This window comes from Triticum aestivum, chromosome 5D, assembly GCF_018294505.1.
Source record: "Triticum aestivum cultivar Chinese Spring chromosome 5D, IWGSC CS RefSeq v2.1, whole genome shotgun sequence".
NCBI lineage: Eukaryota > Viridiplantae > Streptophyta > Magnoliopsida > Poales > Poaceae > Triticum > Triticum aestivum.
The window spans coordinates 258,295,140-258,307,673 of NC_057808.1; the positions used below are offsets into that span (position 1 = coordinate 258,295,140).

At 43.4% G+C, this 12,534-nt stretch overlaps 1 protein-coding gene and 1 non-coding gene across 2 annotated transcripts; both read right to left on the bottom strand.

The window, feature by feature from the left end:
* Positions 1-283: 283 nt before the first annotated feature.
* On the bottom strand, positions 284-10,965 carry LOC123120603 (uncharacterized). Its single transcript, XM_044540608.1, has 12 exons — positions 10,710-10,965; positions 10,444-10,551; positions 10,202-10,339; positions 9,353-9,673; positions 7,984-8,347; positions 6,842-7,734; positions 6,676-6,761; positions 6,375-6,593; positions 4,949-5,077; positions 1,794-2,141; positions 1,086-1,201; positions 284-581 (listed from the first exon to the last, which is right to left on the bottom strand). The coding sequence occupies exons 1-12, from the start codon at positions 10,812-10,814 to the stop codon at positions 481-483; spliced, it is 2,928 nt and encodes a 975-aa protein (XP_044396543.1). The 5' UTR covers positions 10,815-10,965; the 3' UTR covers positions 284-480.
* TRNAR-ACG (transfer RNA arginine (anticodon ACG)) lies at positions 10,960-11,032 on the bottom strand. Its single transcript has one exon. It is a non-coding gene; the product is annotated as a tRNA-Arg (tRNA).
* Between the last annotated feature and the right edge of the window lie 1,502 nt (positions 11,033-12,534).

Consider the following 12,534-nt stretch of genomic DNA (forward strand, 5'->3'; position numbering starts at 1 on the left):
TGATCGGCCACTAGACTTGTGGGCTGAACACCATACAAATCCCTACAATTATCTATGAAAATAATGTTTCTTTTGTTGTTATGTTAAGAGTAACCTTACAAAGCATATTAATCCAAAGTTCTTCTATGCACATGAGCTGCAGAAGGTGAACGAGGTGAGATTTTTGCATACTAAGTCTTTTGACAATAATGCTAATTTGTTCAATCAATCATTATTGGCATCATCCTTCAAGAGATGTGTGCGCGGAACCGATATGATAAGACTTAGAAAGATGCAAGGTTCAGGGAGTGAAACTTCACAAATTCATCGTTAAAATCATAGTAGATCTGGGAAATGATTAAACAGACAAAAAGAAGTCTACAGAACTTGAGATTTGATGAGCCCTGTACAATAGATAACTGTTAGCTGAAGTGCAGAGGACAACTGTAAATTGTAAGCGCTGTACAATTAGAAACATTCAACAGATTTGCCACAGCTACATTACACCCTCTTTTGAGTGTAAAGTAATAGCTGGCAGCCATCGTCAGCTACTGCCACTACGCTTGATTTGGCATCAACAGCAACACAGGAAACTCGAGCACCTGATTGTACAAGTTGGAAAGATGAGCATGTGAACAGGCAGCCTTGTAGCATTGAACAGATATAAACCATTTAATCAACAGAAACGGTTGAGAACAAGCATAAGTACATTTTAGCTACTGACCTTGCACACTGAACCATATTTGACAACACTATTAGAAGCTTAGTTATTCATGTGGAACCAAAAGAGAATGGCACTGAAATATATCTTACGTGGTATGTAAAGACACCCTGTTGTTCACTCAAGATAGTGCAGCAAACGCTCATTGTCTCACTCGTCTATAAACAGATTAACATATATTTTGCATTCCAACTAGTAAAAGACCTTTTAGACAAGTCCAGCTAGTTAACTATTAGCACAGATAGTGGATGCATAATCCCACTACCTGGGTTCAAATCGCATGAATTTGGGTTCCAATTTATGTCATCAGGGCTTCACCAACATTTTTCCTTCAAAAAACTAATAGCAGCACATTTTTAAGAAGATATAGTCTCGCGTCACTTACAATTGAAGCACTGTGTGCTGGTAAGCTTTCTCCCAGAAGATAATTCCCAGATATAGAAGAAACCTCCATGTGTTCCAGCAAATCCATGGTTACCACAGGCATCTACAGAAGTAGCCCTGACAAGCAAAATGTGTATCATAAGACACTGAGGATAATTCAGGGTATGCATGCACCTAGGAAACAGTACTCCTGTTGGCCTGCCTTGGCCTGTACAAAATCTTGGCGGGCAACTCTTTGCGGGCTGAGTACAAGTAATACTGTAATACATTGTATGCCATTGAACACTGAGATCAAAGATTAATGATTCATCAAGATATACTCTTCTTTGTGGTTTAACCCTTTCTTTTTGAGGAACTAGTCAATAACTCCATCAATTAGTTTCCTCATGGTATTAAGGTCTATATAGTTGTTAGGTCACAATGGGCGATGACGCTGAAATAGGTATGACTATCGTGTCCACTTGAGCGCAGCACCAGATTACATCTATGAACTTTGCCAGTATTTCTGTAATGTCATTTAATGCATTTTTATGTGATTTTCACCAAGGGAGCACATGAGCAACCCCGGATACATATATATCATATATATATCCATGCTTGGATACCCTAAGGAGCCTTCAAACGTAAGATGGTACCTACTCAAACCCATAGACAAGATGCAGTAATCAAAACATAACGTTCTATATTATACATGGAGAAGTGAGCATACCTTGGATCAAAAATATTTCCCATTAAAACTTTATTGTTTGCCAGCAGAGCTAGCCTCCATCGAGCATTGTGTTCTTTTGCTCGAAGGTCATGTTGGTACTCAGCTACTGAAGCAGAAGATACCATAATCCAAACTGCTATATCTTTTCCTGATAACATCAGACTGGACTCACCATCATCTTTTTCTGACATGTCACTCACTGTGATCTCTTGTAACCTTCTCTCTATATCATCAACTGAAGCGTGAACGACATCCTCCTGTAAACTACAGAGGCCTAGAGGAAGAATCTGGAAGACGATGTTCCCTGGAGCTGCAAAAGTTGACAAAAGTGTTCGCTTGGAGATGTCCCTAAGAAAATTGTTGACTCCCTCAAATCAGATGTTTACTAAGAGAATACATAAAAGTAGTAGACCAGCTAAACCACCATACTTAAAGTAAATCAAAATTCAGATAGGAAGATGCACTGGCTGACATCACACACAAACATTGATAACGAGCATCCGTTCGCCAGTAGCTTTTTATGCACGGAAAGTATATGAGCTGGCAAAAAAAGTGTTATGCTTATGCAATAGATATGGATTTTCATTAACTTTAACACATAGGTTTTATGGAAGTATTTCTAGAATGTTAATTTTTAAAATATCATTTTACCGAAAAAGGCTTTCACCCCGCTTTATATATAAAGCAATGATCAACCACAGCCCTAGTACAAACGCACCCCATGACAACACACGCACACACCCAAGGCGGGATACATAGGCGCTGAGCGCAACAACACCACCCCTAACACTACAAGAGCAAGCAGGTCCTCCACCGTGAACACGCCACCGTGAAGAGATGAAGCTGCATATGACAAACCGTGTGCTCCAAGGCGGTGCCATCAAGAAGGTTACGACGCTAACGCGCCGCCACCGCCCGACCCGAGGATCAGAGTTTCCCCTGGAGCAACACGATGACTGATGAGAGCCGCGACGATGCCTTCAAGAAGGGAACACGCTACGTCGCCGCCGGTCCGTCCGAAGATAGAATAGGTTTTCACCCCGGCCAACACTCACCGCCACCGAACGCCACACCCCAGCCACCATGCCGCCCACACAGCCATGGTCACCGGGCAGCACCAAGCCACGGGCTCTGCCCATGAGCACCACGCTACCACCACCAGGGCCGCCGCCCCGGCATCCAAGACCTTGACACCATCTCACCCGAGACCCGTCGCTACCCCAACCAAAGAGACGAGTGGAAAGGCCTCGCCTTTCACACCCCTGGGCAGCCCCCAGCGCCGAGACCCGATAGGCCGGCCAAAATTGGCCTCCGGCGACCCGTCCTGCTGCACCGGGCGCGAAACAAGCTCGATTCTGCAGCCGGGCGCGAGATGAGCTCGGTCCTGCTGCCGGGCGCGAGACGAGCTCGGTCCTACTATCGGGCACAAGACGAGCTCGGTCCTGCTGCCGGGCGCGAGACGAGCTCGATCCCGCAACACTGGGCGCGAGACGAGCACTGGACCGCAGCTGGGAGAAGGCCAGCCCTTCAACGAGGGTAGTGCCCGGACGACGAGGAGAGGGATCAAAGCCGAAATAGGTCGCTCACCGACGGACCGACACCGGAGATGTCCAACCGCCACCGTGAGCCACCCCAAACCACCGCTATGAGCCACCACCACGCCGTGGCAGCACAAATCCACGCCGGGACCCCGAGGGGAGCCCCAAACTGCCCTGCAGCAGCAGAGGCGCGCCACCGAGGCCGCAGCCCGCCCCCGTGCCACCACACTCCACCCCCCAAGCCGCTCCCGCCGCCAGCCAACAGCAGCAGGAGGCCCCTCAGCCTCGCCGGAGCACCACCCAGCCAAGGCAGTGTGCCCTCTGGCCCAAGCTGCCGCGGCCCGAGCCGGCCGACAAGGGGATCTGGGCCGTCGGCGACACCACCCGCAGCAGAGCCGTCCCCGCCAACTCCACCTCACTAGCCGCCCAACCACCGCGCAGCCGCCGCCGCTCCACCGGCAAGCCGCGCCGCCGGCACGGCCGCCCAGGTCGCCGCCGCCCCGCCCCGCGCGAGCGACGCGTCCTTGCCAAGCCGCCGCGCCCGCGCCGCGAGCAACAGGGGAGGGAGGCCAGAGGACCCCGCCGACGCCGACGCCGACGGGCTTCGCCCAGCGGTGCCCTCCGGCGGCGGCGAGGGGGAGAGGTGAGGAAGAGGAGCGGTCCAGCGGCAGCTAGGGTTCGCCCTGCCGCCCGCAGGAGCGGCTCGGGCGAGAGCGTTTTCGTTTCTTCGACCGTCGTTTTCCCAGTTTCTCAGCTCTACCAAAAATACCATTTTTCACTTCAGAGCACACACTAGTGCTGATTCGCCTATCAGGGAAAAGCCTATGATAATCCTGGCCGTCTCCTCCTAATCTACTTCTATAGCTCGTTGCTAGTTCCTACAGTTGCTGAATTCTCCAATATCCAATTTGTCTTTTGGATTTTGACCACTCAAAGAGCACTGGCTCTTGAACATGGGAGGCTTTCTAATGAGGCGTTCACATAACGTTTTCTAATATAGTAGTACCAGTTGTTTTGCTTGTAAAAGTAGGGCGTAATATTGTATTTAGACTCGTTGAACCTTGAATTTGGCCCTCACTTGGCAACTGGTTCTTTAGTGTCTCACATAGAAGATACTGATGAAAGTTCATGCAAGAATAGTTGCATGGCACATCATCCAACCCCATAGCGACAAAATTAAGATAATGATGTCTATGTTAGAAAATCCGAGGCACAGTCGATTATACAAGGACAAACACAAGCACGAGTAACAACATCTAGATTTGTTAACGAGGTTCACCGAACATCGGCTACGTCCCCGGGCATGACTATGGGCACTCCTCCCCATGTACTAAATCATATAGTACAACGACGGCAAGCCCACCGAGGCCATCCAACAGCGTCTCCGACCACCCGCCACGTCCGACCAGACCGCCCCTTTCGTGATCTCTGTCTAGCCTACCAGCTTTTGTCTAGTCTATTTTGGCTACCCTGCGGTAGCTTTATATAATAGGCCCGGGTTACACGGTTCGACTCAAGCACATAACCCTCCGCTAATTACAAGTCCAACTATAGCCTAACTCGTACGCATATATTCGACACATGTCCAACAGTCAAGAGGGAAGGATCGTAACTTACCACAAACAAAAGCCACCTGCGCCATCATGGCCAATAATGAGAGAGCTGCTTTTTGGCATTTTTCTAAGCTCCAGTATTGAGGGACCCACATTACCGGAACTAGAAATGACATACTCCTCAGAGATCACACTGTAAAACAGACACAATACTGCGATTAGTTGACGTCCATCCAGAGTTAGTACAGCAATCTTCAAGTGTATATCTTAAGTCAGAAAGAGACATCCTGTGAATACAATGCATCTCTAATAGGAATGTATAGCAAAAGGCAACATCAACATGAACTTAGTAACAACTAATGCATTGCAAATATACTGAAAGTATCATAAGTATAAAAATACTTTGCAAGTATGAAAAAAGTGCAGTTGACAAAACATGTATTCATTTACTTGGGCATCTGCAAGGCAGAAACAAAAACAGCAATGTCTTTGTTGTGCGTTCAGAACTACCTAGGTCTCGGTAGCCATCAGGCAGCAAAAAATAAACTATCTGATTTGTGCATTGAACCTATGTACTCGGGGTTGTGTTCGTCATTCTGTTATTCTTCTGGTAACAGAACCTGACGTGGTACATATAATTGTCACAAAGTACGCTTATACAAAACCTCAGCATAGATGGTTTTTCTCTTTAAGTCGAAATTTGAGATAATATTAGAGTGCTTATTGGAACATTAGAGTTGTATTTCACAACTTTGGAGCACAAACACTTTCAAAAGGAAATATGCAACAGAACTTCAATTTATCATCAAATAGAATGAATTGTCTTTCAGTGAAGAGTAGAACATAAAAAGAGCCAGTCAGATCTTTAGGCAACTTGTTTCTTGATGTTATACAGAACTCAATAAAATATTTCAGCACATATCGGTTGTTTATAAACGTTTTAAAAGTTTTAACAAGTTCATAGGAATTTGGTGTGTTTATGTCTAGAAAGATCTAGCGCAAGTTCCTTATCATTTCAGAACGTTCACTCTCTTAGTACTTTGGTAGAGTACAAATAGATAATTACATATATATGACAATGAAGTAGCCACAACTCTAATAGTATGGTGAGATATTATATACATATATTAGGAGCCCTATAACTGAAAACAGAATTGTGGTTGTTAATGAATGACAATGTTTTTCTTATACATGACTAATTTGCAACCAAATAAGTTGTGTAGTTTTCTTTGTTTTATGGTGAATATAAGAAATTCATCTCAGAATGAACGTGATGCCTCCAACTTTCATATAACAAAAATGGGTTGATACGCATTAACCAGATAACTAAGCTTACAACAATATAACAAGGCAAACCTTTGTATAATAAAGAATAATGTGGCAGTCATTTGAACATTTAACAACACAAATAACACTGGAAATGTGTCACACCATGCAGGCCGTAAAATTTGGGAGAAAGGAAACATTTTAATGCTTATAAGCAATTGTACCTCCATCCAGCGACCATAATCCATACATGCAAGTTTCTGCTGTCTTCCGCTGCTACAACATAATTTGGCTCAGATATCAAAAAGCAAGACACTGTCCCAGAAGGCATCAATTTGGTCAACAGCGAGATGTAGCCCAAGTTAACAGATACAATTTTCAGAGAATTGTCACCGCACTGATCCACTTTACACAAGGAGCATGAACAATCAATGCTTTGCATCCTGTCAATAAGTTATGTGATTAGCATCAATATAAGGGTGTGTCAAACATTTCCTGCATGGCACAAAAGGATAAGATTACAACCTGCAACATGGTATCCGTATACTGCTAAGGAGGACAAGAAACTGCCCATCAGGTGTAAACTGTATCCCGGATCTTCCAAGTGTAGACTGAAGCAAAAGAAAAAGTATCATACAGATGAATATTATTTCTTAACTGACAAAAAGTTCTATACATAGAAAGCTCTTACATTCCCGGTAGAAGCCTGCTCCAATGAGGGTAGTAGAAGGGTAGTGTAACCGACAAAATTAGGTGGTTTCTCATGGTGATCATTAAGAGTGATGTCATATACGTAGAGAAATCTCTTACAGCTCTCTGAAGATCCACAAAGTACATAAATATGTAAGCTGCTACTGTCTTTGGTGTTCAGCATGATAGACAAGACGGGCATCGGGTGCAGGTAGCAGCCCATAAGTTCTAGATGATGATCTGATCCTCTTGCTGCTGTTCCTGGGTGTTTGGATAGTAGACCATTCACATGATTAATGTTTGAAAGTGCATGAGAAACATCGTGTCCATTGCCCATGTTCTTGTCACCTGTCCTATCTGTGGATATTGAAGAGCCATTGTTGCCTTCTTTTGGGTCCTTCAACTGCTGTTTGCGCTGCACTGGTTCAACATTGCTGTTACCATGATTGTAGTGCGCGGGGTGGGAACTATCATCCATGCCAAACTCTTCCTCTAGACAAGCAAGGAGCGAATCAGACAAAACATACTGACCTTTCTCATGATCATATACCACATCAGGAATATCCTTTCTATTGTGTACCTCAACCTGACTCTCAGAAAATTGAGCATGATTTTCCCTTGTGCTCTTTAGCAACTTTAAGTTCTCCTTAGGTTCCTTAGAGCATGCATCATCAAACTCATGGTGAGCACCCGTAGGTTTGGATCTGCTGTCACCCCCAATCTGTCCATCATCCTCAAAACTATCTGCGACAACGGCTTTCATGTCGTCTGATTTAGAGATATGTTCTTTCATGCAATCATCATTAGGGCCGATGTCTTTAACCGCCTTACACAGAGGTTCCTTGTGTACATGTGTTTGAGAGCCATTCCCAACACTTGTAGGCCAAGTGGCACCTGCTGAAGGCAAGAAACTGTTCAGAAGAACCATACATTTCTTGCACACTGGGAAAATTATCGGTCAAATGTTGTGAAACTCGTAGGGTTTATTTCTGTAAGCTGCTTTGCCAAAGAAAGTTTCGCTTTTCCAAAAAAAAGGGATATTTCTTGATTATGATAAATCAAATTTCTACAGAAGATATACTTATCTTTTTTGTAAAATGGGTCAATGGAACATATATTTCCTATAGAATGAACAATAATTACCTTTGCAACCATCAGCAGAGGGATTTTGAGCTGCAACACTTCTCGCTAAAACTGCATCTTCTTTCTTTTTTTGCTTAACCTTCCTTCTTCTGTAAGTTTTCTCCAGAAGGGGGATAGCTTGGGGAAGCAAAAATGTCATCATAGACCTAGCTACTTCCTTCTCTGCTACTTCCAGGTCAGACTTTTCAGAGCCTAAATAAGAACTGGAAGATAAACCATCTTCCTGAGATGAACTTGGAACATAATCTCCCAAATTATCATTAACCAGAGTGCATTTCGAATCACAGGGTTTTTCCTCCAGCAATGGAGGCATGCATATTGGAGTAGAGACAACAGACAACTGTGAGTTGCTTACAGGATCTCCCTTGAACATTGAAAAGTAAATGTCGTTATCAAATACTGGCCTTTCAACTATAAACTAGAGTCAAAATTCAGAGCTGCTAAAAGAATACGCAGGTAGACATCTAACCAGCAGCTAAAACATGACAGAGTTTAAGAACGTGATAATCAACATTTAAGTCCTTAATATCCTGGCTAGGGTACAGAATAATTTCTTCATTGTAAAACCAAGATATATTTGTTCATAACCATAGCATTAGCAAAGAAATGAGTCAGAGCGATATAAAGGCACATATTCCCGTCCAGGCTATAAGTATAACAGCTATGATCCAAAAATTTGCCCTTCATTATTTTCATAAAAGGGTTATTGCCAGATGGCTATTCAGTGTGCAAAGCTCTGTAACTCCTTAAGATCAAATTAAAAAATATATGGCTTTCTAGAGCACAATTCTAATTCCTGAAGCTAGAAAGAATTATTTTCATAAAAGGGATATTGCCAGATGGCTATTCAGTGCGCAAAGCTCTGTAACTCCTTAAGATCAAATTAAAAAATATATGGCTTTCTAGAGCGCAATTCTAATTCCTGAAGCTAGAAAGAATTACCTCAAAGTCAGCTAATGCTAACCATTCAACGTCATACTCATGAAATAAAGTTTTCTGAAACAACAGAAAATGCAAACAAACTATGTGACACTAGTGGTCTATTTTTCTTTCTCGGTCAGTTCCTCTAACATTCGAACTCTATGGGATGAATAGGAGAGCTCCAACCATCCATTTCAGTGGATAATGTACGACATTTACTTTGTTGATGTAGAAGAGATTAAGTATATGATCTAGGTGGAGTATAGATAAAAAGTTAAAAGCAAGCACCATATCTGATGGTGGACCACATCCTATGCAACAAACGATAGTTTCATCCACGGTAAGCTGTGATGTAGTTTATTTTGCAGTTGAACCAACAAATATAATGTCGAAAGTAGTCAAACATTAAGTATGCTGCAAGGGGAAAATCCTAAAAGAATCAACATACCTTGTTGAAACTTTGACGAGCAGATTTATCCAACTCTACTGTGATGTTACCAACTGAGGTCAACATATCCTGGTTGTGGGCTCTCTTAGCAGTACCTTCCTCCTGGATCGGGTTCATACTTCTTTTAGCAGTTACAACTGTCTTGTCCAAACAAACATGCTGCTCTTCGTGATCATCAGAAACATCAGCTGCAACCGTATCAGTTGACGGTGAAGCAGCACCATAAATTTTTGGAGAAGGCATGTCTATTCCAAATCCAGTCGAATCTACTAGAAGCTGACGAAGCAGTCTCTGAACAGATGCATTTTTGAACCCAAAAAGCTGCACAAGACAACAGCAAAAATAAACATTTATAATCTGGCTATGGCAAACAGTGTTGAAGGCATGCAGTTATGGTCTGTTGAAAAGTTTAACAAGAATCAAGAATAGCAACGGTCATGGTCTGCTTTATATTGATTCAGTGCAGGTTGCTGACTCATGTTGGAACAACTATCTGGATTCAAATGATATAACTATGTGAACGTGACAGGGTCCTGGAGCTGTAGTACTCAACTGCTAGCACCAAAGTGGTTGTTACTTGTTTATCTGTCTACATAGTTCCCTACTTCCCTTCTTGTCATACATCAAAAAAAAGTTACACTTGTAGTCATACCAGTAGATTCTGATGTGTGTGATGGCAACCATCTATAATAACCTGCTAAACATGCATATGTGGTTTTACAGAAAATGTACAGGGGGCTGGGTAATGCCCTCAGCCATGAGCTTCCTGGGAAAAGCGAACTAGGAAGGAACATTTTCATTGCAATGCATAGGTTCAGGTAACTAGATAAATGGATATGAAGAGCATGCCTCGACACCGTCAATCTTCTGAGGGAAGCTCCCCGCTCTCTGCCAGTCCCTGACTTTGGCCCCTGTCTTCTTGTGGAAGTTCTTCCAAGCTATATCCGGTGTCTGCCCTGTCGCGCAATCTCCCTCGGTGGATGTGACCTGTATGCAGATTGAGCCCATCACTGTTGATTTCATTTGCAGTGGGTCACCAAATGCAGCGGCAAATGATGGTCAGTGGTACAGAAGATTGCGTTTGTGTGAACCTGGAATACAGGCCCTCTGGGTCCTTGCTGTATCTCCATGGCGTACGATATCCCGGAGAAATGGCGGACGGCGTGATAGCCCACTGGGTATGGGTGGCGGTCCTTGCCCTTGGGTAAGCAAACAGGGAAAGATGAAGTGTTAGGGAGTACACCGACCATGGATTCCACATGTAAATCGAACTGACGAGACCTAAGAGAGCAAAGGTGAAGACGATGCCTCGATTGGGAATAGTACGCGAACCCTAGGGGAGGGAGGGAGAGCAAACCCTTGAGCAGCTCCAGTACTTGCGCTCCCATTCGCCGCCGCGGTAAAGCGCCCCCGCCGACAGCATCTCGATGAAGCGGTCCCCGTCGGCCTCCTTCGCCGCCATCTCCTCTCGTCTTCTTCGCTTCACCCAGCAAAAAATGGCAGAGGGAGAGAGCGCGGGCGATGTGGTTGGTTTTGGTGGGGAATTTTGCGAAATGGCGGCAAGGCCTTTTGGCTGAGCGAGCGGCAGGACCAAAAAAAAAGAAACCCGACTCCGCTGGGGATCGAACCCAGAATCTCTGGTTTCGTAGACCAGCGCCTTATCCATTGGGCCACGGAGTCCTTGTTGCTTAAATATCATTTCAGGTTAACTATTTCGTAAGAATAGGTCGACATTAGGCGTGGTAATCATAGACCCCGGTCATATATTTCTCCATGAACATCCATGTTGTAGTAGGTTTGAGAAAAAATATTAATATCTCTAACTACAACATGATACTTGTGTAAGAAAGCCGAAGAAAAAGAAAGAAAGAAAGAAAGAAAGAAAAGGTATATTTCTCCATAAAAGCAAAGAGACCATCTTTATGGCTAGTTATACTTCTAGGTGGTAATTTATTGAACCAAGTTTTAGCATCATCTACAAGTGAAAAAGAAACAGCTTAAGCATGAAGTATTGGATGTTTGTATCTTTCTTAGCAAAGAGTCTACCGATATCTTCAAGTTTATGGACATGATCAAAAGTATTTTCTTCCTCTCTACATTGGAACCCAATTGATTCAAATATTTTAATAACTTCAGGTTCCACAGGAAGATCATAAGCATCATCGGCAACATGACATAGCAGAAGCACAAAGATCATCCTCGGGAAGAAGCATGTCTCCTATAGTATCTCATCAAGATCTTTATTTGTGTCGCATGCCATGAAAGCTTTGGCAAAATTCTCATCATACACAATAGGTGTAGTAGGGGTAGGTGGTGGTGTACCAGGAGCATTACCAATTGTTTCTTTTCATTTTTCCACAGCAATATGTCTATCACGTAATTCTCCCGGTGGAGGAGTTGCAACAGAAGTAGCAGTAACATCTTTGGTAATAAGTGACACACTAGAGGATGATTCATGCATAGATGATGGTGGTGGTGCTGTCACGAGTTGATTCAAAATAGTAGGTGAATCAAGAGTACTATAGGTGATTAAAACATTAACTGTTCTTGTAGTGGAAGAAAAAAATGTTGTCATTCGGTCTTGAGCTTTTCCCGTGGTGGATAATAAATTTTAGAAAGCAAGTAACTATCAAGCAGGCTTATAAATAGAGCATGCTCTACGGCAACGACACCCATAAATAGACTCGATACCCCACAAGTGAAGGGGGATCGCAACATTCTTCATTGAGTAGTATTAGAACCTTAATTTATATTCGACACGACGTGAGCAAATGAATCTTATAAGCTTTGGAAGTTGAGTCATCAATTCAACCACACGTGAAACAAGTACTTGCTCGAAGAAATTATTAGTAGTAATGGCAATGTACTTAATGTAGTAATGACATGGTAGCAACAGAGTAACATGAAGTGGGAAAATACCTAGCAATTGCTAAGTATCACATGACTTGAGGAGAGCAAGAATTAGCGGAAAAAGTACGCATGGGTATGGATATTGGGATGTTGCATGAATGATATTGATTATGTAATAGAGCAACTAACAAGGTTCAATCTCTAGCTCATCTTATTAAAATATTGTAGGCATTGTGTGTGGTTGAACGTGCTTAGTTCTAAGAACTTGCTGTCCATCTATTGTCCAACCATTCCATGTACCGGGGTCCTGTTGGAAACTAAGAGCAATTAAG